Consider the following 23,952-nt stretch of genomic DNA (forward strand, 5'->3'; position numbering starts at 1 on the left):
AGAGGAAAAGTAATCGGCCTCCCCCCTCATACAGAATGAGTGCTATATTGTCATACATATGATATTCTTTGATTATTATCGAGGCATTAACATCATTTTAATTTAGGTGGTCAAGGGCGACACTTTGAACTGCTTTACACTGCTGGGCTCTATATAACAATCTATAATAACAATTCATCATATTTTACAAGTTCTTATATCTTTTGCATGTAAAATCTGAATTAGTGAATAACTGAATAAGCCAAGCTAACGTCCGTATAATTGTAGTGGAGTAAAAGGTGCGTGTAAAGTAGCAGAAAATGGAAAAACTTAAAAAGTACAAGCACCTCAAATTTGAACTTAAATGCAGGACGTGTACATGTGAGGAAGTGTACTTAATTAAGCTTTACACCAACACGCAAAGGGGGGGAGACACAATAATGGGTACACCTTGAAATATAAAGCAATCCAACACAGCAATATCACAAACTGCAGCCTCATGAATTACTAAAGAGGTGAATCAAATCATCCATCTGTGGCAGTGCAGGTTTAACTCACAAGGCTACAACATCACCGATTTCTATGTCTAGCAATGTCCAGTGCAAATGGTTCGGCTATTTCGTAACTAATTCTGCTGACAGAAAAATTACAACTCATTTTACTACAAATATTGTCTCGGGTTAGATATATATCTCAGGATAAGAGCTCATCACAATTTGTTGCTATCGGTTGAGTATGCTGGTTTTACAGCAGTGTTAATGTCAAGTAACACCTGTGGCCCCCCTACTATGACAAGTGAAGATGTGAGCTAACACAGCTGCTCTTACCTCTACAGGAATAGAGAGACATTTTGGCAAATTCACTTATTTACTTTCTTGTTAGATGAGAAGACGCATCTCTCTGTTAACTTTAAGACTACAGCCAGTAGCTGATTAGCCGTTAGCTTAGCATAAAAAGTGTAACTAGGGAAACAGCTAACTCGCTGTTGCCTTGTAGTTAACTTCACCGGGCCAAGACATAACTTGTTAAACCACAACTAATCGTTCTTACACTTCAATTTTGTGCTGATAAAACGAACTTTGGAAAAACCCAGGCTTGCTGGTTTCACCTGTTTTCACTCCTTATGCTAAGCTAAGCTAGCTTCCTGCTGGCTGTAGCTCATATTTAACAGATACGTATGAGTGTGGTGTTGATCTTCTCATCAAACGCTTGACGGCAAAGCAAACAAGAGTAGGATATCCCAAAACGCTGAGCTATTCCCTTGAGCTTATAGGTGCCTAAAGTTGGATTCAAATTTTGCATCCTAAAGCCCACCCAAGTGGAAGCATACCACCATTTTTCATCCTCATATGCTGAGTTAGACTTTGAACACCCATTTGTCAGAATTTAACACACTATGCGGCACTCTGAACAATAATAAATCTTCCCATGAAACATGTTTTGGTAGAAACTGACATCACAACAAATCCAGCCCCTGAAAGAGTAAGCCTATTTGTTCTTTTCTGAGACAGACAACCAAGTGCTCTCCAAGAGACATACAGCAGGCATACTCTGACCCAGTGTTGCTGTGAGAAAGAGTATTGAATTGTTTATCAGTATGAATGAGGTCTGCAGATGGCAAATGAGGTTACCATGCCAACTAATGTCCCTATATTGAACACTCAAGATGTAGATGTATTGTTCCCTAGTTTATCGCATGTTGTAACAGCTAGTTTGTCAAAAACAATAGGAGTCAACTATAAGCGTGTGCTTGAGCATCATTATGCAAACATACTGATGCTCTATAGCACCAGAATCCACATGTGTTCATTGTTAAGTTTGCAAAAGGATTGTTCAGAAAAGTTAATGCAGCCATCTTCTCTGGTGGTGTGCAGAACAACGTTTAAATACATTTCAAGTTTCAAGTTTCAACTATGCTTATTTGTCATTCACCCATGTAGCCTACATAGTAAACGGGGAACAAATTGGGGTTCCATATGGACCAAGGTGCTAAAAATACAACACAGTCACAAAACATCACCATAACCTGAGGAAATAAGGAAAAAGTACAATTACAAAACAAGAAAACAGAAATAGAGGTCTGGTCTGTGTCATGGTGTGACTGCTGGCACACCCATATGTAAAAATAGTAAACAGCGAAGCCATGATTGACAGAATGAATAGATAATGAAGCATAATGAAAACACTGGATAAGCAATATGATTATCTCACAGTGTAAGGAGTTTTTAGCAGTCAACACTATGAGCAGTGTAACTGTTATTGTGGATATTATGAATATATAACTCACTACAAACAATGCACTACATCTGCAATTGTAAAAACTAAGAATAAAAATAATATTCATATTATTTTTAAGATACTTGGAAAACACAGACCTCCAGTAAGGCCAGCAGTTCAGTCTTCAAAGATCAAAAGTGCAAGTGCAACCACTATATACGTCCAAAACTATTAGAATTATGTTCAAAAAAAGTTCTGTTGTATGATTAGCCACAGCACTAGTGATGCAGCCAGTCAGGATACTCTCCACAGCGTCTCCATTGAAGGTGGTAAGGATAGGTGGTGGTAGAATGGCTCTGTTTGGGGTTTGCAGGAAGTGGAGATGTTGCTGTGGCCTCTTGGCTGCAGGGTTGGTGTTGAGAGACCAAGTGACGTCGTCAAACTTGTTCACATGATGAAACATGATGCTCTTGACCCTCTTCACTGTGGAGTCACTGATAAACAGCGAAGTGCTGTCGATCGGTGTCCTGAAGTCAACAACTATCATTTCAGTTTTGTCAGTTTTGCATTAGTAGGCTGTTGTCATTGCACCAGCTTGCCAATTGCTCTATTTCCTCTCTGTGAGATGATTTATTGTAATTGCTGATGAGGCCCACCACTATCATGCCAATAGCAAACTTGATGGTTTGATTGGATTCGGACTTGGCAGAACAGTCATGGGTAAGCAGCATGAGCAGCAGTGGGCTGAGCACGTAGCCTTGGGGGACGCTCATGCTTAGCTTGATGGTGCCTGATGTTCTGCCACCATTGTGTACTGTCTGCGTTCTGTCTGTCAGGAAGTCAAGAATTCAATTACAGCGGGAAGTGTTGAGGCCCAGTAGTGAAAACTTTCCTGCCATCTTCTGGGGGATGATTGTGTTGAATGCTGAACTGAAGTCTAAAAACAGCATTCTGACATAAGTGCTCTAATTGTCCAAGGTGAGATAGAGCTGAGTACCGGGGGTAGGAAATGGTGATGTTGGTGGGTGGTTTGCAAACTACAGTCCAGTGAGGTGGGGAGTCTCGTGACTAACTGCCTGAAGCACTTCATCATTATGGGAGTCAGTGCCAAAGGGCAGTAGTCATTGAGATGTGTCACAGTTGCATGACGGCATGTCATGCAGAGTTTCAAGTCATCCATAGAAGTCATTAGCAGTGTCAGGGAGGTGGGAAATTTGGAACTATCAGATAGTCACTTGAAGAATGAAGAATGCAGAGTAGACTTATTACTCCTCACTTTCATTTTTTTCTGATGTAAAAAGGATATTGATTCACAGACATCCCTTAGTCTTAATTTGCTTGTGCATTATGATCACTGATTAACAATTTGAGGAAAGGTTTGCATAGAAACACTTTTTTTTTCCCCATACAATGATGTAATTAGCTAATGGCATTTTATGCTAATTTAATATTATTTGTCTCCTGACAGGTGTTCTATATCAGAAAAAGATGCAAATTCAAACCAAAATGGTATTAATTTAAATAGAAGCACAAGTGTTCAGAGAACGTGTACGTCTACTTACTTGATGAGAAATGTTTTGAACCATTTTGGATGTTTGAGGTTATTGATTAACCTTTAAAGGGCATTTTCATATGATGTAATTATCCCATATTTGGCTGTGTAAAGACCTTTTACAATGATGTTGAAAGTCAAGACTAAATCCATTCATATGAATAAACACATTCAGAGAGACTAAAATATAAAAATATATATTTCAATAGGATGATACTAAAATATAAAAATATATATTTCAATAGGATGATATTTTGCATGAGGATAATGTTTGCACATATACAAACATTATATACAACATGTACACAGAGGTATTAGTATACATTAGTATACAGCCTTACTGAGGAATGGTCCTAGTGCGAGGACCTAGCAAGATTTTTTTCAAACAATAGGCCCATAAACGCAACAACCATATTATAGTAGTCTTGTTCTATTAAAACAACATAACAAATGGGTGACAAAAGAATGTGTGAGCTTATGATGTGAATGCACAAAGGCTGTAGCTGTCTCTTAAACTACTCTCATCCTGATTAAGATTCTGTTTTGGCCATGTCATCATGTCCTTATATGAGCTCTCCCTCTTAAGTAGGTCCTCATCAGACCAAAACGAACCTGGCAGTGACAGTAATAAAGAGCTCCATCTGGACCTGGCAGGCAGAGGCAAATGAACCAATTAAGGTCCGGTGAAGTCTCCTCTTTCACCTATTGGCAATGGCTGCCGTCATTTCCATCATGATGAAAAGGAAAGAGTGCAAGGGTAATTAAATACCAGCAGGGGCCAGGGGGCAAACCTAATAACTCTCTGTAATGAGCCAATAAGAGACCTTAATGCTTAAGAGTTCACACAACCCAGAGCATGTTAATAGTGAAGGAGACAACTTTCTGCACACAGGCATTCAGACAGTTAATAGGCTGGCTTGCTCCTCAGAGAAAATTGACCTTGTGAAAGGATATCTGCTATAGCTAAGAGACAAAGCACAAAAAGCCTCTTATGCCTCCATTTATCTCCAACAGTGATCTCCTCTGCTCTAGTCAGAACTGGTTTTCATGTGAACTCAAAAACACTTTGTTATGCTGCTTGTACATACGTAGGAGTAGTTTATTGTAGCATTGCCATCTGCTGGCAAAAGTATGTGTGTGCAGCAATATGTGATCAATGCACTTCACATTGATTATTGTTATATGTCCAGCAGTTAGTACAATTTAAGACCAACCTAGCTGCCTTTGATTATTGTGTGTTGTACACACCATCCTAGTGTTGTGACAACAGGGCCTGCCCCTGACACTCTCTGGACTTTTTCTGTTTTGCCCTTGCTCCTGAATGTGTGTGGCTCACATTAAAAATTAAAAGCAAAAAGCAAGCTATCAAAAACACCTACTCGGTTAATAGTGATGCTCTAGGGAACCATAAAAGCCGTAACATTTGCATTGCTAATTTCAGGGGACCATAGGAATTTAATGCAAATCTTGCAACAACAACAACAACAACAACAACAACAACAACAACAACAACAACAACAACAACAACAACAACAACAGTTAACAAAACTGCCTCACAATGGAAAAGCACAAAATATCCTACAAGCACATGTCTACTAAACGAGTTGGCTTCATAGCTAGGCAACAAAAAATTACCCGGAAGTTTATGGCTGAATACACTTTGAACTGTCAACTAAACGTATGTTCAAGCATATTCAGTAAGGTGCTCTAAAGATACTTACGCTGAATAAATTGCTTACATGTAACGAATATGGCTATGTTTAAGAAGGTTAAAGTTTTTTTTGTGAGGGTTTTACTGAAGGGACTACTCCCACTACTTCCTTACATTTGCGTTCCTACGGCAACGCGTTGAAGCTTCCTCCAAGAGGATCATGGGAAACGATACTGGCTACTGAAGCGGAGGGAGTTTCGAAATATTTCACGATTAGCAAAGGTGTAACATGTAATACACGCAGTTATACTAACAGTTTCGCCACCAAATGATATGAGCACAATATTTGACGCCACCAAATGTAGTTTAAGTGCTCGGGTTAGGGTTTTCTCGGGACTAATGCTCCGCGCAGTATGGTGAATATGCTAGGATGCTAATGCTAGTTAACGGTATGGATATCCTTGTTGATGATTTTAGTTGGTTTTAACACTGGTTAACTAATAACACAGTACGTAAAAAGTGTCAGTGTCATTGCGTTGAACATTCAACGATTTCATCGCATATTTGATACGATATTTCCGACTAGCCTTGTAGCTAATCAGAATGTTTACATTGCAGCAAAAAAAATGTTACTGGTCAGCTAATATTTATATCGCCTTGCTTGTCTAGGGGGATCCTGCAGTCTTCCCTCCCTGAATGCATAATCAAGAGGAAAAACTAATGCTGTCTTTTAAACATGGAGCTAAAGTTGGAGGTTGTTCTGTCGTCCAGCATCAAACGGAAGAAACCATGGCCGCGATTCTGCTGGCTTGGGAAGGTGAGGACAGATAAAGGATTTCAGCCAGTGACACTAAAACGACGCTATTCTTGTCAGGAGAACATAACTGTAACACCTCTGTCATGACACTCTTCAGGAGAAGGAGTCTGTGTTCCTGTTAGATGACAAACGGATCAGTGAGATCAACATGGTGTCCGGTCACACCAAGAAGAGGACTCCTAAACTCCATCCTTTGCTCAAAAATGTGGTGACAATGGCTTCATCACACAATGGTTAGTTTAACGCGACCACTCAAAGCAAAATTCTTGTCACCTGTCAATTCTGAGGGTACATTACACGTCTCTTGTTGATTTTCAGGTATGTGGCTTTGTGGACTTTTGGTCTCAGGACAGCTGTTTCTGTGGAACAGAGATAAAGACTTGTTGAAGACTGCTGCTGCAGTCCAAGAAGTGACTCATATGATCAGTGATACCCAAGGTAGGCGCATTACAGGTGCATGGTTGCCCGCGGGGTCAACAGCAAGCGGCAATAATCATCTGAAGAAAAAAAAAGAGCTTAGGACTGTGGATTTAACGTTTGATCAGTTAGGATAGTTTAGATAGATGTGGGAGTGTGAATTCTTGACCTGAGATTTGTCCCTATTTGATTTGATATTTTATCCTGGATACAATAATAGCAGCAGATTGTGGATGGGTGTTTGTATTGGTGGTGTTTACTCTTTCTTTGTTTTATCACTTGAGCTGCACACAGAGTATCCTAATTACAGTTCTTATATTTAAATAAGAAATTAAATATTCAATCCATGGATTTATGTGTGTGTGTTTCCACAGGGAATGCCACATGGCTGTCACTCCAGGTTTCAGGGGATGGGATGCGTGTGCTCCTGGTAGCCAAAACAGGGCAAGTGTTCTTGTGGGAGTGTATGGATGTCAGGGATTTGATGGGGGTACGAGATGGCACAGTCAAAGGACACTGGGCACATATAAAGCCCCTTGAAGACTCCATTTTGCCTTCTTTAAAAGACAAAGAAGCATCCCAAAGCACCATATTTGTCAAGACAGAGGTCTGTATACTGAATAGAATACACATCTGATATATTGTGTCACGTTTTAGTCAATGGAGTAATTTCACAATTTGTCTTATTTTCTATAATATCTTCCCCGTAGGATATAGGTGATGCCTGCTTATCAGCCTTTGTTTTCACATCTGGGAAGAAGCTAATCATGACCTGCCTGAAAATTCAGTGGGAGGAAAGCCACGAGAGAGTGGGGTGAGTGAGCACGTCTATGTAACAGACATGGTTGTTATTGGGTATTACAGTAGTTAAAAGCATTTCTTTTTTGTAGTTCTGTGGGATACAGCGTACAGTGGGTCACCAAGACGTACCCCATGTCTCATCTCACCCCACCCTGCCAACCAGTTAAGTCCAGAGGGGCCTTGGTACCAGCCTTCTCCCCAGATGGCCGATTGTTAGCCATTGTCCTGAACCAGAGACAGCCTAAGGTGTGGTGCAGATGTGGCCTCTCTATTTCTTTTTTTCATATCCTCATCTGTCTTTTTTCCAGGCCTGTCCATCTGTAGAAATGTAAATCGAGATTTGTACTTCCTTTGTTGAATGCAGGCTACACAGGTCCTCTTTGTGAGCACACAGAATTTTATCACAGTATCAAGCGGCCTAGGAGGATGTGGAAGTAAGAAAATGGAGATTCCCTCTAAATACATAAGGTGAAGTATGCATGCATATATAGATGGGAATGTGTGTTGTGCTTGGTCAGCCAATGAGAGGCCTAACCTCTCAACATCTGTTTAGTGAGGCTGTCAAAATATTGCTGGCAATAGTCTATTACTAAATCTTTGCTATTCCAAACATACATAGTAGTGCTGACAGTGTGCCAGAGTTCAGCACATCATTTCCAGACTGTCTAAATACACACTGTAGCAGAGGGGAAGGCTCTCTTCCTAGCATCACCAGCAAGGACAACAGTGTCTGTACATTGTATCAAAACTGCCAGGACATCACAGAAAATGATAGCCACTGAAGGGTAATGCCATCTGTCCTTAGAGCTGCTTTCAAACCTTTTATGTTCAGTGCTATAAAGACTTTACATATCTTCTTTTTTTTAGGTCCTACTGGGTGAGCAGTGTGAGCTGGTCACCGGACAGTCTTTTCCTGGCCTGTGTTCTGAAGAGAGGCTCACTTCTTATGGTTTCTCGCCTCGGGGGGCTTCTCACTCTAACAACCTCTGGTTGCAGTGTTGACTTTGGGCCTGCACACTTTCTACCCTTGCACCCTCTCATCACTTACCGGTACACAGTGGTGGAAGGAATACTCAGATCGCTTACTTAAGTAAAAATAGAAATGTCCTAGTCTATTAAAAAAAAAAAATGTCATCAGTTACTAACCCATGTTAGGAGTTACTGATTGTTTCGAGTGTTGCTCTTAATTCTTCCCTATTCTCCGCTGTCATGTGGTTATCTTTTCTTTTTATTGCTTCACTTTAACTTTTCAGTATTAGCGCCAAGTCATTTCATGCCTATTTTCTATTGTCCTCAGCTTTAATGCAATTTTTGTACATAATGTAGGGATATAGGGCTTCAACTAAGGATGACTTTCTTTATTAATCGTTTGATTTTCTGTCTTTCCACCATGTATTCTTTTGCTCTGCAGGCCACCGATGTCTGCAGGGAAAGGGGAGGCCTCTCTGTCCAGCTCTAGCTTGTCTGTGCGAGATGTCATGAGGCAGCGATATTCTGTCACCTGGCATCCACGGCTGTTGTATCTCATTGTGTCTGATGGCTACATGGCCACGGTTATGCGCATGCTTGATAGGCCTTCTCCTGCTCTGCTGTTGAAAACACTTCTTAAGGACACAAGCAAGGACCTTGAGAAGGCCAGCGGGATTCTGGATAAATCACAGGTGGTAAACCAGGTACTTCTGCCAGTGGGAATAGTGATCTTTCTCAACTTCAGCTCGTCTTGTGGATTAATCTTGATAATATGGTGTCCTCACATTCATCATTTTCAGATTCATGTGAGAGCATGGCTGGAGTCCGTATCTGGCCTGAGTCTTGACAGCAGCCTTGAGGTGTCCAACTATATTCTTACACGTAGGCCCAACACCACAGACTCTGCAGCCACAGATGGATCCACTTTGCCACTTTTCCTGCAGGACCAGGGGACATTTGGAGGTACCAAGGAGCTTCTTGGAAAAGTACAGGTTGGTAAATAGTCTAGATAGTAATCTAGATATGTATCGTTTTAGATTCTGACTTTGGTGTACGCTATACTGACAGTGGACACATATACATGAATGTAAGAAGCAGATGAGAAATCAGATTTCTAACCCTTCCCTCTCGTACTTTTGTTCTGGCACTGGCATAGTCTCAGTAACTTAAAGTTTATGTTCCAAAGCACATCCATCCCTGTTTACATGAGCAATTTTACTCAAATTACTGTTGTGCATGTGATTACCCTGAGTGACGATGTGTCATGGCAGCTGAACCAATTGCTTGATTCACATGTGTTACTGGTCTTTAGCCTGCTGTTTGCTTGTGTGGTTTCCTAGAGTTTCTTTGAGGATGACTCAGATTTTGATGGACCTCCTGCTGGTTCTCATGTGGAGGATGGTGGCCGTCTGGAGTTTTCCTCAATGTTTGACACACTGCACGCCCTGGACACACAGACTGACACTGGAGTTCTTACTAGCCCAGACTATGAAAAGGACTTTGGTGAAACAGAGAGGAAGACTCATTTTCTTCATCGTGAACTTGGGAAAATCCAGAATAAGCTGGTAACAGCCTGGGCTTTTGGCCTGTCTCTTGGAAATGCTGTGGAAAATAGAACTCATCTACTGAAGCATCTACTCTCTTGTGTGGTGCGATTTGCTGCTTTACTCCATTTGATTCCCAGCTCCGCAGTCCGCACAGGGAAAAAGAATAAGTCAGCATCTGCTTCCGTCCTGCACCTTCTTAAAGCCATTCTCTCTTTTCTTCCCTGGGATAGCACTCACCCAGATGGCCCACACTGCGTGGGGCTGGTGGTAGAGCTCAGTAAACGGCTGATACGCCTCCTGCTGAGCCCCCACCCTGAGTCCCACCAGACTGGTCACTATCAGTTGTCATCTCATAGTCTATCCACAGTCCTTCTTATCTTGCAGCTAGTCTCTGATTCTCTTGACCACACCTACAGCCTGCAACAAAGAACTGTGTGGTCCCCCTCAGAGAGGGAATCCCAGCCAGCACAGCTTTGGCCTTCAGATGCACACCATGTGCCTCTGTTACAAGATGAGAAGGAAGAGCAATCCAGTGGTGTGCATAAGGCACGACCTGTTCCCCAGCGACCATCCAGCAGGTACACACCATCTTTGTATCTCTTTTTATGAGTCAACTATTTGCTGTTGTGGACACCTGTCTTAGTCAGTGCATGCCATGTTTTAAATGTAATTTAACACTGTCAAGAGTGGTGATTTTCTTTTGTGGCCAGATTGTTTGGAGTGTGGCAGTGGGTCTACAAGATCACTCAGCAGTACACAGAGGAACTGAGGAGCTTTAAAAGCTGCGATGGCTGGGAGGAAGAACAGCAACAGTTGTCTGTTATCATGTCCCAGATTCAAACAGCTTTACAGGCTACAGGAGGAAGGCTAGAGGAGGGTCCTGCACTGCTGAGTTACCCAGGTCTGTAACAAAAGGACTATCTGACCCTGGTTGTTGTGCCAGCTAAAGGAAACCAGATACAAAATCATTTGAATGTGTCTGAATTATTGTTGTTGTTTAGTGAAATTATGGTGGGTTGTTTTGTTTCTCCCACCAGGTGAACATCTTTTCTTGTGTGGCTCGTACCCAAAAAGTGCAGATACATGGCGGTCACAAATTTGTGAGGAAAGTAACAAACGTAAGAACCACCGCTTCAGTTTTTCCATTTAACTACACCACATGGTCGCATTCAGTCTGAAATGGTAATGATATATCTCTCTGTTAGGCTGTGATCGCCGTAGCGTCTTCAGGGAGACACGGCTTTGTCTGGCACTCCTGTACAGTCTGTTATCCCAGTACTGTCTGAGAGAAGCCCAGGAGTTGGGGGACCACATGGCCCGTCTGATCCTGCACAGAGCTGGACACCAGAGGGATAACATGACCTACGTAACAGGTCAGCTATGCTCGATAATTCCTCAGTCTTTTAGAGGCTTTTCTCACAGTACATGAGTCAGTTTATAGAGGTTGTAAATAGCTCCTATATGCAGTACTAATAGATCATGGAGTGCCAAGCATACACTGATTCGAAATGATGGCAGGTCAGGTTGCTTCTAAACCAAGTTTTAAGATTGTGTACATGCAACAACAACAGTTTTCCCTCTTATTCGTCATGTGGTTAATCTATTCCCAACATTTTTCTGCATTATGACTGCGGTAAATGGGGGAGGTGCAAAAGAATTACTTATTCCAGGTGCTAGAAACTGAGGTCTTGCTCCATGATGATCAATAGACATTCTGCTGCGTACAGTACAGCACAGCACAATTGACCATACACCTATATTATTATTCTAGAATAAGTCTGCCTTTATTTCTCTGTGACTATACATAACAACAAGTGCGCCTGAAAGTAAGATGTTATTAGCTCTGCCTTTATGTCCTGCTGCAGACTCTCTCCCTTGCCCGTGGCTGCCAATGGACCTTCACAGTGATGCAGCTTGTGCCGTGGTTCAGACCCTGGGGAGATTCATGGCCTCATATTTCACCAACCAACCCCTCTACGTCCTGCCCCCTCACCATGTGGCTGTCCTGCCTCCACTGCAACTACCAGCAGATGGTGTGTTTTCATATTTATTTATCACTTAAAAAGATAATTTCTTCGTTAATAATTCTCTTTGGTAATACGTCCTTTCTTAGCCCCTGGTGTTGGCCGCTTGGTGCCACTGTGCCAGAAGGAGGTGGCTAGAGCAGTGCGGCAACAGCAGCTGTCAGAAGTATGGACAGTGGCCTATGCTCAGGATCTGCTCCTGCTAGGGGGACTGCTTCCTGAGACTGTGTGGTTGGCTTACCATCTTGGGGACTGGAAGACAGCAGCCTGTCTGAGCCTGGCCTATACAAATCACTGCACTGACCACTTCGACTTCACTCGGTCAGTGTGACAGCATACGGTGTAATCAGGGAGTCAATGAGTGTGTGAATGCGTTTTCCTGTCCTTTTGCCATCACTAGATTAGATTACATTCAGTTTCAAACGTCTACCTTGTTTGTTTTCTTTAACATCTTAATGTCATCTTTTATGACAGGCTCAGGAGGAGAGAGCTCCACCTTCCAACAGTTTTACAACCAGAAAACATTTTTCAGGTTGAATTGGATTGTCTTCTTGGCAATAAGTCTGATTCCCATGGGCTCAGAGATAATGGAGGTGACAAGAACTTTACAGGTTGGTGAGAGCTGACAAGTATAAGATGACCACAACCCACATAGAACCCTTTTTAAATCTATACTTTGTTTCAACTTCTTTTACTAGACCCTTTGGAAGGAGATGACCGGGACTTGTTACAGGTTTCCATACAGGAGATTCTGAAGGCTTCAGTCATGGCTGGAGTGAATGTCATGACTTTGCCCTTGTCTTCCTTGCTGGACACAGCCAAAAATCTGTGTTCTTACCTGCCTACCTTGGTGCCCAATGGACTTTATCTGCCTTCCCCACCTCTTTATTGCCCTCAGCCTTCCCCCAACACACAGGTACATAGTATAGAAGATCAGTTTTTACATACAGTATGTTTGTTTATTAATTCTGTAATTAAATGTTGGTTGTTTCTCATGCGTAGGATCCTGTAGGGACAATAGGGCAGTTTGCAGAGGTTGCATCACGACAAAAAGTGTCTGCAGTTCTCCAAAAATTACTGTTACTTTTGAGATCTGCGCATTGTTGCCATCCTGCTGCCCAGTGGTACATCAGCCATCTGCGCCGTGCCAGACACCTACTACACAAGGTACTTTCTACGACTGAAGGGTTTTTATCTGGTTTGATACGAGGATTAAAGGTGGCAGACATAGCTGACACTTTTGGAATTTAGATTTTTACATTCATGCATCGCTATTACAAGAGTTAGTTCAGTCACTTTTTTTTTTCTGAAGAAATGCCAAATCTTTTCCATTTTACTACACTTGCATTGGTAGAAAATTTGAATTAAAGATGAAACTTGAAATTATGGTGGGTTGTATGTTGTGGTGTTACACTCTTGCTCTCTGCAATAATTTCCTATTGTGCTAATATCACCTTATCTTGTGCAAGCATTACCATAACTTACTGACAGTGTTAAAAAAGTCAACAACAGTCAAACATATTGATATTAAGTGCCATGCCATCCTAAAAAAAGTGCAAATATCTGATGTTGTTTTCAGATCAAGAAGAAGTACTCCTATCCGTCAGCTGCTGAAGAAGAAAAGGCTTTCCCAGAAGGCTTGATGAAGTTCATCACCCGAAGTGGATTCTTCAGACGGGGGCCTAATAAAGACGGTCACCTGGACCCTGACACCATTCGAACTATTGGTAAGATGCAACTCATATTAAATAGTAAATCTCATTATTAATGATCTACTTTCGTGTTGTACTTATCACCTGTATTTTTCCTACAAGTCTGTTTCAGAGAGCTGTGTGGTTTATGTTGGATGCTTCATGTTAGGGACCAGCTCTCCATTTCCTGCAGGAAGTATCAGGCAGCCAGGCAGCATGGTACAGATGAACAGGTATGCCATTTATGTTTTATTGTGTTACATGATTACGTACAAATGGCCTCAGCCAATAATACCGTATAAATATTTGTTTGTATTGTGTCAGATCTCTGGTGGTTCAGAAGTGAGATCTACCTGCGTTGATGCTCTCCACTGGGCCTGTCGTTTTCTGCCTTTCTCTTGCTTCCTCAACGCAGAGGAGACCCTCCAGGACATACTGCTCAGCCTTATGTCTGAACTTCCTCCTCTCTCTTTGGTGATATGACTTTTTCTCACCATTTCTGACATAGGCAGTGTTAATCAAAGTAAATCAGAATGACCCTGAGTGAGCAAGTATCCCCTCCTTGCCTGTTCTTCTTCTCAGGTTGCAGACGCTCTGGTACGAGCCTTTCCAGAAGACGAAGAGTCCGTCAGAGTCCCTCTGAGAGAAAAGTACAACTCACTGTTGCAGAGACTGAGGCAATGCAATGTGCTCGGTATGAACACCAAGTTACATTGAAGTGCACTAATAGGAATGCAGTTTTTTTGACATTGACCAGGTTTTTCACATTAACTTTTGTTTAACTTGCCTCACAGCTTCATTGTATCAGTCATACTTCATTTGTAACCACTAGAATGTATAAACAATATAATGAAAACTAAAGGAATTTTCTCATCTCCAAAGGTCTAAATGTGACATGCCCAAATTTGGTTTAAAATCCCCAAAGCTCTATGTATTCCTTTGAACAAATGCATAAACAGGGATGCCACTCTATGTCATTCTGTCTGTTCTCTAGAGGAGGAAAAAGAGGATGTGAACGAGCCGATGATGATTGTGATTCAAGACAAACGCAGGCAGAGAAGAAAACATCTTGGGCGCTTGCAGAGGCACCTAGCCCCCCCTGAGCTCCATCTGTGGGAGAAGGAGGAGAAAGAGGAGGACAGGGCAAGCAAACACGGGATGGCCATGTTAAGGCAGCTCTCACTGGGTACAAGTCTGAGCACCAGCACCTTAACTGACTGTGGGTTCCCCCCAGTGTGCAGTGATGGAGACACAGTAGACACGTCTGAGGCTGTCTCTCCTGTAGTGCACAGCAGGGCCGTGACCAGGTAGTCCATGTGGAATAGTAGCAACAGTAGCAATAGTTCAGTGTACTACATTACACTGAAGTATCATGTACTTACATTATGGCTTATTCTCTGCTCTGTGTTTTTCCTTGTAGGGGCAAAAAAACTAAAAAAGTAAGAGACAGAAAACCTGCTGTTAAGACTGAATGTGTCATTCAGGAGGAGAGTCACCCAAGCAATGCCAAGGGAAATCAGCCCTCCCTACCAGTGGTTGGCACCTGGGAGTTTGAGCTGGAAGATGAAGAGTATCTAAATTTCCTGGAGCTCTTCCTCAGCTACGTGCTAGAAAAGGATAGTGCTGGTGGAGGAGACTCAGGCAGTGAACTCCCTTTATTGAAGGGCTTCTCCTCACAGCTGAGGGAGAGAGAGTTGCATTCTCTCACTTTTGATGTGCTAACAACTATTCATCGCCGTCAAAGAGATGTGCACTATCTAGGGAGGAAACACGTGGGCAACGATCCTCCACTGTTCAGAGCTGGCTGCTGCTTCAAGACTGTGAAACGAGATGCACCTGAGCTGCAAACATCTTCTGACTGCAGGGAAGCCCCTGTATCCAGAACTAGCCTTTCTGTCACTCCTCTTCCTGGGTTGAGAGCTGGCGGGGAAAAGGGTTTGTTTGGCCTCCGACAGGAGAGCAGTGTGCCTTTAGGCCAAAGAATGAAGGGAGGCCTTGTTGGTTCTGAAAGTACCCATATTCAAAGTGCATTTCTCACAGGACAGCCATCAGAGAGCTTGATATTTGGCTCCTCAACTTCTGTGGAAGCCATGGGTGAACTGCAGCAGGGCCTGGACCCAAAATTAGAGGCTCAGTTTCCAGAGCTGGGCAGGCTGCTGGAGTGGATGGTACGCTGGGCCGATAGGAGGGTGCTACTAGGACATCATGGCAAAAAGAAGAAAGAGCGAGTGGGGGGGCTTGGCGCAACAGCTGATGAGGGAATAGTGATTCGTGTCAAAGCCTCTGCGCCTGCTGTCCTCACTTCCCTCAGCTTGCTGGAGCGCAGGTACTCTGCGCTACTCGGGACTGACTGCTACAGTGCCCACATCCAAGTTCCACATACCCAATTGATTGTAGCCCCTGTGCTGCAACCTGAGGAGGATAGAAAGCTGGAGAGAGAGAGCAGCATTGATACAGGCTATCCTGGATCAGCCAACACTCCCATCGCTGGTCTTGATCACAATCACCAGCGAGGAGAACTGTCCATGTGAGTGCCCCATGTTTTTATTTACAATGGTTTATTACTGGACTAAATGGAATCCAACACAGATACATCAAGTGTCAGTGAATAAATGAAACTGGAGTGCGATTGGTCAGTGTGCTTTATCAGAATGCTTGTTCTGTGAGATACTAAATGGTACTGATTAGGCAAGAAACACGAACTTGTAAACTGGCAAATTACAGTAAAAAGGCACAAGTTGGTGTTGTTAAAAAATGTAGCAGCAAAAATGAAAATGTTCCTTTTTGTTTTATGGTAAATATGAATAATCTACTGTTACTGTTTGTTTATTGGTTGTTTCCCTGCAGAGGTTCGTGTACAGATGAACCAGAGGACCGGACATTTCACAGGACACCTCTCCCTGATGATCCACTGACTTTTGATGCTCAGCAGAGACAGTCCAGTTCACAGCAACCATCTCTTGATGACTTAGATGTTACACCTGAAAAAGAAGGTATTACACTAAGTTAATGTTGGATCGTCAAAGTTGCAGTAATGCTGTAATGAGCTTTATAACAGCAAGCAAGCAATTAACAAATCTTATCTGATGTGTTTGACATTTGTAGGTAAAAGCAGTGACAGCGAGGGCTTGTTGTCCTCAGTTGCTGATGGGAACATCTCTGAAAACATTTACACGCCTGAAGCAGTAAATATAACCATTCAGCATTCCCATTCTTCAAAAGTACCATCAACGTTGTCAGAACACATGCAAAATATTTGTTTTTGTCCTCTTCAGAGTTTAAAGCTTGCAGACCTGGATGTCTCAGAAAATGCTCAAGACTTTTCCAGTTCCGCCTCTCTGTAAGTTTGAAATGAAAACATGTTTACCTTTTTTTTTTCTCAAAGGAGAACCATTACTGCAGCAAATTAGTTAATGTAACTCTAGTCCACATTACTTCTTCAACACCACACTATAAAATTATAAGGCCAGAATAGTATAAAACATGATTCCTGCTGAGTTATTTCTACATCAGCATTGAAGTGGTGAAGCCTCACCATAAAGAATTGTTGTTGATATTGGTTGTTGAAATTTCCTGTTTTATTGTTAAAGCCACAGTGATGCTAAAAGCCTAGAAGCCTCCCCGAACCCAGAGCCTCTAGCTCCTGCTCCTGTCCACCCTGAGGAAGAGCTTCACGCAGGGCTTTCTAGTTCAGTGCTGTCCCCTAACACACCTGTGGATCCTTCAAGCCTTCAGCCACAAAGCTCCACGGCTGGTGCACCCACTGTGCATTCTACAGCCCCCACCCAGCCATCATCTACTCAGACTCCAATGAGACAGCGTCTGGGTGAAGACTTATTCAGATTGGTTCAGGTAAGAATAGACTGCCAAAAGTAAAGGTTTTGACTCAACTGAGTCTTGAAATTGATTCTGGTTTGTGTTTTTGTCCTTCATTACAGAATATCAACTACATGAGCCTGATGGAGGTTTTGGGAGCTTCATTTTCTAACCTGCAACTTGCCCAGCAGAACTCTTCTTTGGCCCAATCTAACATGAGCTCCTCACACCCTAATAATGTGCCATCATCCTACGCTACCAGTTTCATCCCCCAACCAAGTGCCTTACCTGCTCAAACCACCACTTCTGTGGCACCTCAGACAGAAACGACTTCAGGATCCACCATCCCTCAGTTCAGTCAGGCCCCTGCATGTATGTTTGCAGTCCGGTCTGCCGTACAGTGCTCAGGAAAAACCTCTCCAACAGGCGGCCAGCGTCACACCACCAGGAGTCTATCCACCACTGCTAATGGTGCAGGTGTAAATTATCAGGTAATGCTCAAGTGCTCTGTTATGTTGTGATACATTGTTGTCCTACATAAACAATATTTAAATCACAGTGAAACCAAACTGAATACGTTTTTTTTTTTTTTTTCAGGAAATGCAGCCACTCTCTCTCCAGGCAGTGTCACCAGAAATCCAGTTTAGGGAGAACAAGAGGTTAATTCCACCCGCACAGGGGCTTCTGGCCACTACTGACACCAGTCATGCTATTTACAGTGCCCCTGTGTTACCACCTCTTAATGATAGCATACAAAATGATCCTGCTCCCCAGGTTTTGGGCCTGAAGTTACTGCAGCTTCAACGTCCTCCATTGCCCCAGCAAAGTGCCCCACACAATCCGCCGGCCCAAGTGCACCAGATGCTATGCACTGCAAATCCTTCAACTATAGAATCCCATCAGCACAAGCTTAAAAACAGTGACCAGTCTGCCTCAAAAAAGACAGAAGAAGAAAAAAGAAATGGCTTTTCAGTTCCTGAAAGACAACTCAGTTTTAATTCTTCACATCATCCAACTGCTGGGAACTCTCAACCCAAAACTGAGACATCAGAGAGATCCAGAGGAAAAGGGTTCTCACTACTTCCCTCTGCTTTACCAGCTCACACACCTGCACCAATGCAGGGCCTTCGTCTGCTGCATGTTCAGCCTGTTCCACACAGCAACATCACCTTCCCCAAACTACCCATAGCAGCTTCCTCTAAGCCTGCTACTGTCATTGCGGCACCGATTGGAGAAGCACCCATGATCAAGCTCCTACGTATAGAATCTGGACCAAAAATGGCAAGAAATAATTCCAATACTTTAAGATTTTTAAATTAGGCGTCATTAAATATTGCATTGTGGATTATGTACAGATATCTGTCTCTGTCACAGATGCTGCCCCTGGCAGCTCCTTCAGCACAAATGACCCGACTCATCTCCATGGAGGAGTTGACCACTTCAGTAATTGGGAGGCAGAATGCTGAAGAGGCTCAACTGAGGTTGCTCAGAGTGGACCCACCCACTGAAAGCACCAGAAGAGCTACCACCTCTCTCAGCTCAAACTCCAGCAAGAGGCAATCACATATTAGTTTTCATTTTATTGATGTTCTTTTTTCTTTGTAAGCTTACGCACTATACTCACTGTGTGTTGTTTATAGGAAGAAGATGAGGGAGGAGAGGGTGGGTAAGGCAAGAAAAACAGAAATCACATTCAGACCAAATGAGTCTATCATCCTTACACAAGAGGTATGACGATATTAATTATAATGAATAAACAATCTTTTGCTATTAACATTATTTAAGTGTATCCTAATATATCTACAGCCATCAAATGAGCCTGTAAATGAAGAGCCTGCAGCTGCAGAAGAGATCCGCCCTGGACAGGATGTTGCCATTCAGTTTGGTTAGTGTCAAATACATTGTGTGTAACCCAGTTTTACATGTGTTACGGAAACTCTGGAACATAACAGTGTTCTATTTTCAATTCTATTGATGTGTTGTTTTCTTTCTAATTAACTTAAAGTCCCAGGGTCCTTTGACTCTTTGCTGACTGGCCAGAGATTATTGGACAAGGCCATGTCCACTTCAGCTGAGCTCCATGCCTTCGCTTCCACATGTAAAAGGCCCCCAGAGTGCCACGATGCTTTCACCAACACAGACCCAGGTAAGTCAGTTTGGGTTTTGATTCACACATTTTTGATATTGTGACACATTTGCACAGTTGTAGTGTTATTTCACAGCCATTGTTTCTATTTGTAATTTTGAGAAATGAATAACATAAACCTCTTTCTCTGGTCTGTCTGCATTTCATTAAAAGGCAGGGGTTGTTTTAAGTATGTGTTTTCCAAAGTCCAGATTTTGAGCAAGAAACATGTCGATAATGTTTCTTTCAGCTTGTCCTCCAACACTTGTGGATAAATGTGTGTCTGCCTCTGTGTCTGCTGGCAGCCCTAAACGTAAGTTGATTTGACACTGCATGTGTATGGATAACACACATCTTTTTATTTTGTTGTGGATAGAATGAAGAGTTTAAACATTGTGTATTTGTGTATATGTGCGTTTTCTCCATCCAGCACAACGTTCTGGGAGTCTTATTCAAGACTCAGAGGAGAACCCACAGGAACCAGAGAAGAATCTGGTAAGAGCTCAGACATACAGGGTGGACCTAGCACGGGCTGTGAATGGTGCTTTTAAACTCTAAGGCTGTTTCTGAACAGATTCCTCATTCCACTTATTTATGTACTCAATACAACACAAAGTAGATGAGTGCAATTATTCTTTTTCTGTAGTGACCATGGCCTACATCTGTATACACATTCCTGCCTTTTTTTATATCAAACTTAAACTTAAACTTTTTGTTTCTCTTTGTCTCTCAGGATCTGGATGGCCGCCACTTCATAAGTGTCTTGGATCTAGAAGACAAAGCCCTGCATCAAGATTTACCACCCTGTCTCAGCCCCGCACAAGATATTCCTCCTGTCCGTCCTTTACCTCCTACTTCCGCCGAGCTTCATGCACTTGCAACTTCTGTTATTAGGAGAACTGCTGCGGCTGATCCACAACCATTAGTCACTATTCCAGATGATCTCCTGAAACCCACCACTCACACAGGTCTTTATACGTTTTCATGCTGAAACTAATGCAGTTCTGTCCCTCTTAATACAATCACATCCATGATGAAGCACAACCCTATTGGTATCATTTGGTCCAAATATCTGTTATACTGTAAACACTAGATATCCCTGAGGAGTCGCAGTCATTGAGCCGCATTGAGCCCAATTTGGATCCAGGGAGAATCACTCCACGCGTAGATCCATCTGACTCGGAAATCTGTGAAGCCACAAAGAACCAGAGCGTTGGACCTCACGGTGCCTCATCCACACCTCCTACTGTCTGGTTCTCGTCTCGACTGTCAGAGCTGGACGCTCAGTTGGCTGCTTTACAGAACATTGCAGACTATCTGGAGAGGGATTTTTCCAACTCCAGGATGGTACATATGCATGTTGTTTATATATTTATCCTGCTTTGATTATTAAGGACACCCAAGTTTACAAACTGGCTGTGAGGGCCCACATATATAATAGATCATTACTTACCTATCCTGCTTTGTCTCTGTGTAGCTGGTGAACACTATTGAAAAACTCACACCTGTCGTGGCTCCTGATATGAAGTCTACCATAGCAGTCAAAAAAACTGTCAGACTGTCCGTCCCACAGGAAGGTATGACCTAAAACCATTTGTCTAAATTTCATTGCAAAACTTGAAATCCCAAAACAGAAAAAGTTGTAAGTTTAATGGTACAATATACAACTGCTGTACATTCTCTGTCTTGAACAGCATGGATACCACGTCTGGACACTTCGACTGAACCAGATGCCTTTGAAAAGGAGGAAGAAAACCAGGAAGATGAATTTATAGTCCATGATGACTCCCTCGCACCATCTTTTCATTATTCCACTTCACCTCAGGGCCACAACGCTGGTCCTTCCTTCCTTCACTCCCCTACACGTAAAGATGCAATTCACTCAAAAATGTCATAAAAATGTTTTACTTCTTTAAACAAGTGGCTGGAATAGTGACAATAATTATAGTTGATGGATAGATATTAAAACAGTGTGCTAAAGGTAGAACCAATGTAGGCTTTACACATTTTCTAGGTATGACAGTAATACTTGTTTCGAAACTGTATTTGTTATTTTATAGTTGGATACATGGTTATTTCAGTCATAACATTAAAGGTTACTATTTCATCTGCTTTAATGTTTGTGTTGCTCCCACAGGAATGAGAGATCAGCTGACTGAAGAGTCTGGAATATCAACTATGTAAGTTACTGTCAATCTGAAGTCTTTTAACAGTGTTATGACTCACGTTCTCTGTTGTTGATGCTCTTGCCTCGCAGCTTTTTTTCTTCCTCTTCAATTTTTCAATACTCTGCCCTCTGTGTGTCCATCTCTAGATGGGCAGACGAGAATCTGGGTCAGACTGGGCTATCCGATACAGCAGAAATCTTAGACGAGTTGGTGAGGGAAGGTTATTTATCCCTGACTGACCTGGATTTGTCCAGTTCACAGACTGCACACCGTAGCAGGTATGGTGCCTACTAAAATTCAGTGCTGTCCAAATGAATACAGAAACAGCTTCGATTAACACTTAAGTAATGTGACCCCTAGCAGGCTGGAGCAGCAGCAAAGTAGCTGGATGGCACACAAACGTGTCCTTCCAGAGGACGAGAGGAGAGAGCTGAGGATCTGGATGAGAAGGAAACAGAGGGAAAGACTGTCTGTTTATCAAAAACAGAGAGAGAGCCTGAGGGAGAGGGAGCGCAAACCTTTTTCTACCTCTGGAACAGTGGTGAGATATATTTGCCTCTTTACTAGGACTGATATTCCATTGTATGGGATTTTTAAAAACATTATATCCACATTGTTGTTCACCTGCAGAAACCAACAATCAAGAATCAAAGAGCTGTTTGGAGAACCAGAGAGGAAAAAGAAAAGTATGTACCTGTTTACATTGTCGGTGCACAAGAGACATGCATGTGCATAATTGTTATTTCCATTTGATTTAATAGGTCCATGATCCTGGAGCAATACAACCAAAGGACCCTTGAAGCCTGTTCCTTAGCCAGTGACTTTCCCACCACTCCTCCAGCTTTACTCATTTCTTCACAGAATGAAGGTTCACCAGCGCACATAGTTACACGATCCAGCTCAGCTCCACCGCCTGGTAGCACTCACAGGTATCTCCTGCAACAGTAATCTGACCAGGATCTTGTCTCATTAAAGAATAATTGTACTCTAATCTAGGATCTGAACAAATCATTAATTAATTATTCCACAATGCTCAAAGTACGGACCCAAACCTGTTTATTCATAACGTCTGGAATTAGCTGGATTTTGTATAATAGGTAACATCTTTTTCTTAGGACCTACAGTGTATCTGCCACCGACAAAAAAAGTCTTAAATCAGGACAAGCTCAACCTCACCTTCGGCCATGGACTGCTGACACGCAGACACGGCCTTCGGAGGATCACCGCAGGAGACTGGGACTACACAGACCAGGTATCATAATGACATTTAGCTGTATTGGTGTCCTGTTCATGTATTTTCACTGTCAAAACAGCAACATTAAATTCACCAAACGTGCTCATGTTCTGCAAATTGTGTGTCAGTTACCTCTCTGCCAAGCGACCGTCTGTCGCAGGTGACCCGACGTGGCATGCTCGCCGACACAAAGGGCCGCACTCAGCTGCACACAGCCAGCCGTAATGAGGAACGTCATGTCGTATACCAGAGAAAGACGGGGCTGGACAAATCTTCTTCCAGGGGGACTGCCGTAGCAAGAGGGATCCTGAGGGAACAGACGAGGATGGAAGAGAGAGAGGAGGCGAACCCTTGGGAGCCCATGTCAGAATTAAATAGGCCGGTGGGACAGGAGAAGTATAACATAGTGAGAATCTCTTTTTTTTTTAAAATCACGTACTACAGTATATTGTAAAGAAATGTATGTACTGTAAATGGAAAACAACCTCTCAGTCACTCTCACATGATTTTCCTCATCTTGAATCAAGAATTTGGCTTGTCGCTTTTGGTTAATCATTTTAGATAACATACTTTTTTTTGTGGATAGATGATGCGATGTCGTGTACAGTTTCATACATTGTTGTACCCTTCCCAGGTTCTGGCTGGACTGCTGGATGAGCAGGATGATGGTGCCAGAGCTGGTACCTCAGAGACGGATTGGCTGGACTATCTCTCTGAGACCGGTAGCAGCAACCTCAGCAAAATAGACTGGGCAGCTATCGAGAGGATGGTGGCTGCAGAAGAAGCTTGAGCTGAAGTGTCTCAAGGAAACGAAAAACAACACCATGCTAACACTTTTTTGTGCCTATCGAGTACACTGTAAATCAGAAGCATCTTAAACTGTAATAGAAATTATCATTTAGATATGCTTAATAAAGTTAAGACAGTTTTACTAGTAAAATAGG

At 42.6% G+C, this 23,952-nt stretch overlaps 1 protein-coding gene across 1 annotated transcript; it reads left to right on the top strand.

Moving 5' to 3' along the window:
* Positions 1-6,135: 6,135 nt before the first annotated feature.
* cplane1 (ciliogenesis and planar polarity effector 1) lies at positions 6,136-23,925 on the top strand. Its single transcript, XM_070851044.1, has 47 exons — positions 6,136-6,216; positions 6,314-6,449; positions 6,535-6,654; positions 7,008-7,240; positions 7,344-7,447; positions 7,524-7,680; positions 7,799-7,902; positions 8,302-8,484; positions 8,846-9,095; positions 9,204-9,395; positions 9,744-10,528; positions 10,661-10,851; positions 10,988-11,068; positions 11,156-11,323; positions 11,816-11,983; positions 12,064-12,295; positions 12,449-12,585; positions 12,673-12,890; positions 12,977-13,141; positions 13,554-13,701; positions 13,789-13,898; positions 13,990-14,139; positions 14,248-14,359; positions 14,660-14,972; positions 15,086-16,192; positions 16,513-16,658; positions 17,297-17,517; positions 17,604-17,972; positions 18,079-18,762; positions 18,856-19,037; positions 19,122-19,209; positions 19,288-19,366; positions 19,487-19,627; positions 19,857-19,919; positions 20,037-20,101; positions 20,340-20,574; positions 20,700-20,953; positions 21,084-21,183; positions 21,301-21,471; positions 21,744-21,786; positions 21,921-22,052; positions 22,135-22,315; positions 22,405-22,460; positions 22,536-22,703; positions 22,890-23,026; positions 23,137-23,414; positions 23,643-23,925. Exons 1-47 carry the CDS (start codon positions 6,136-6,138, stop codon positions 23,796-23,798), a joined length of 9,594 nt encoding a protein of 3,197 aa, XP_070707145.1. The 3' UTR covers positions 23,799-23,925.
* Positions 23,926-23,952: the final 27 nt, after the last annotated feature.

Source organism: Pempheris klunzingeri, chromosome 19 (genome assembly GCF_042242105.1).
Source record: "Pempheris klunzingeri isolate RE-2024b chromosome 19, fPemKlu1.hap1, whole genome shotgun sequence".
Taxonomy (NCBI): domain Eukaryota; kingdom Metazoa; phylum Chordata; class Actinopteri; order Acropomatiformes; family Pempheridae; genus Pempheris; species Pempheris klunzingeri.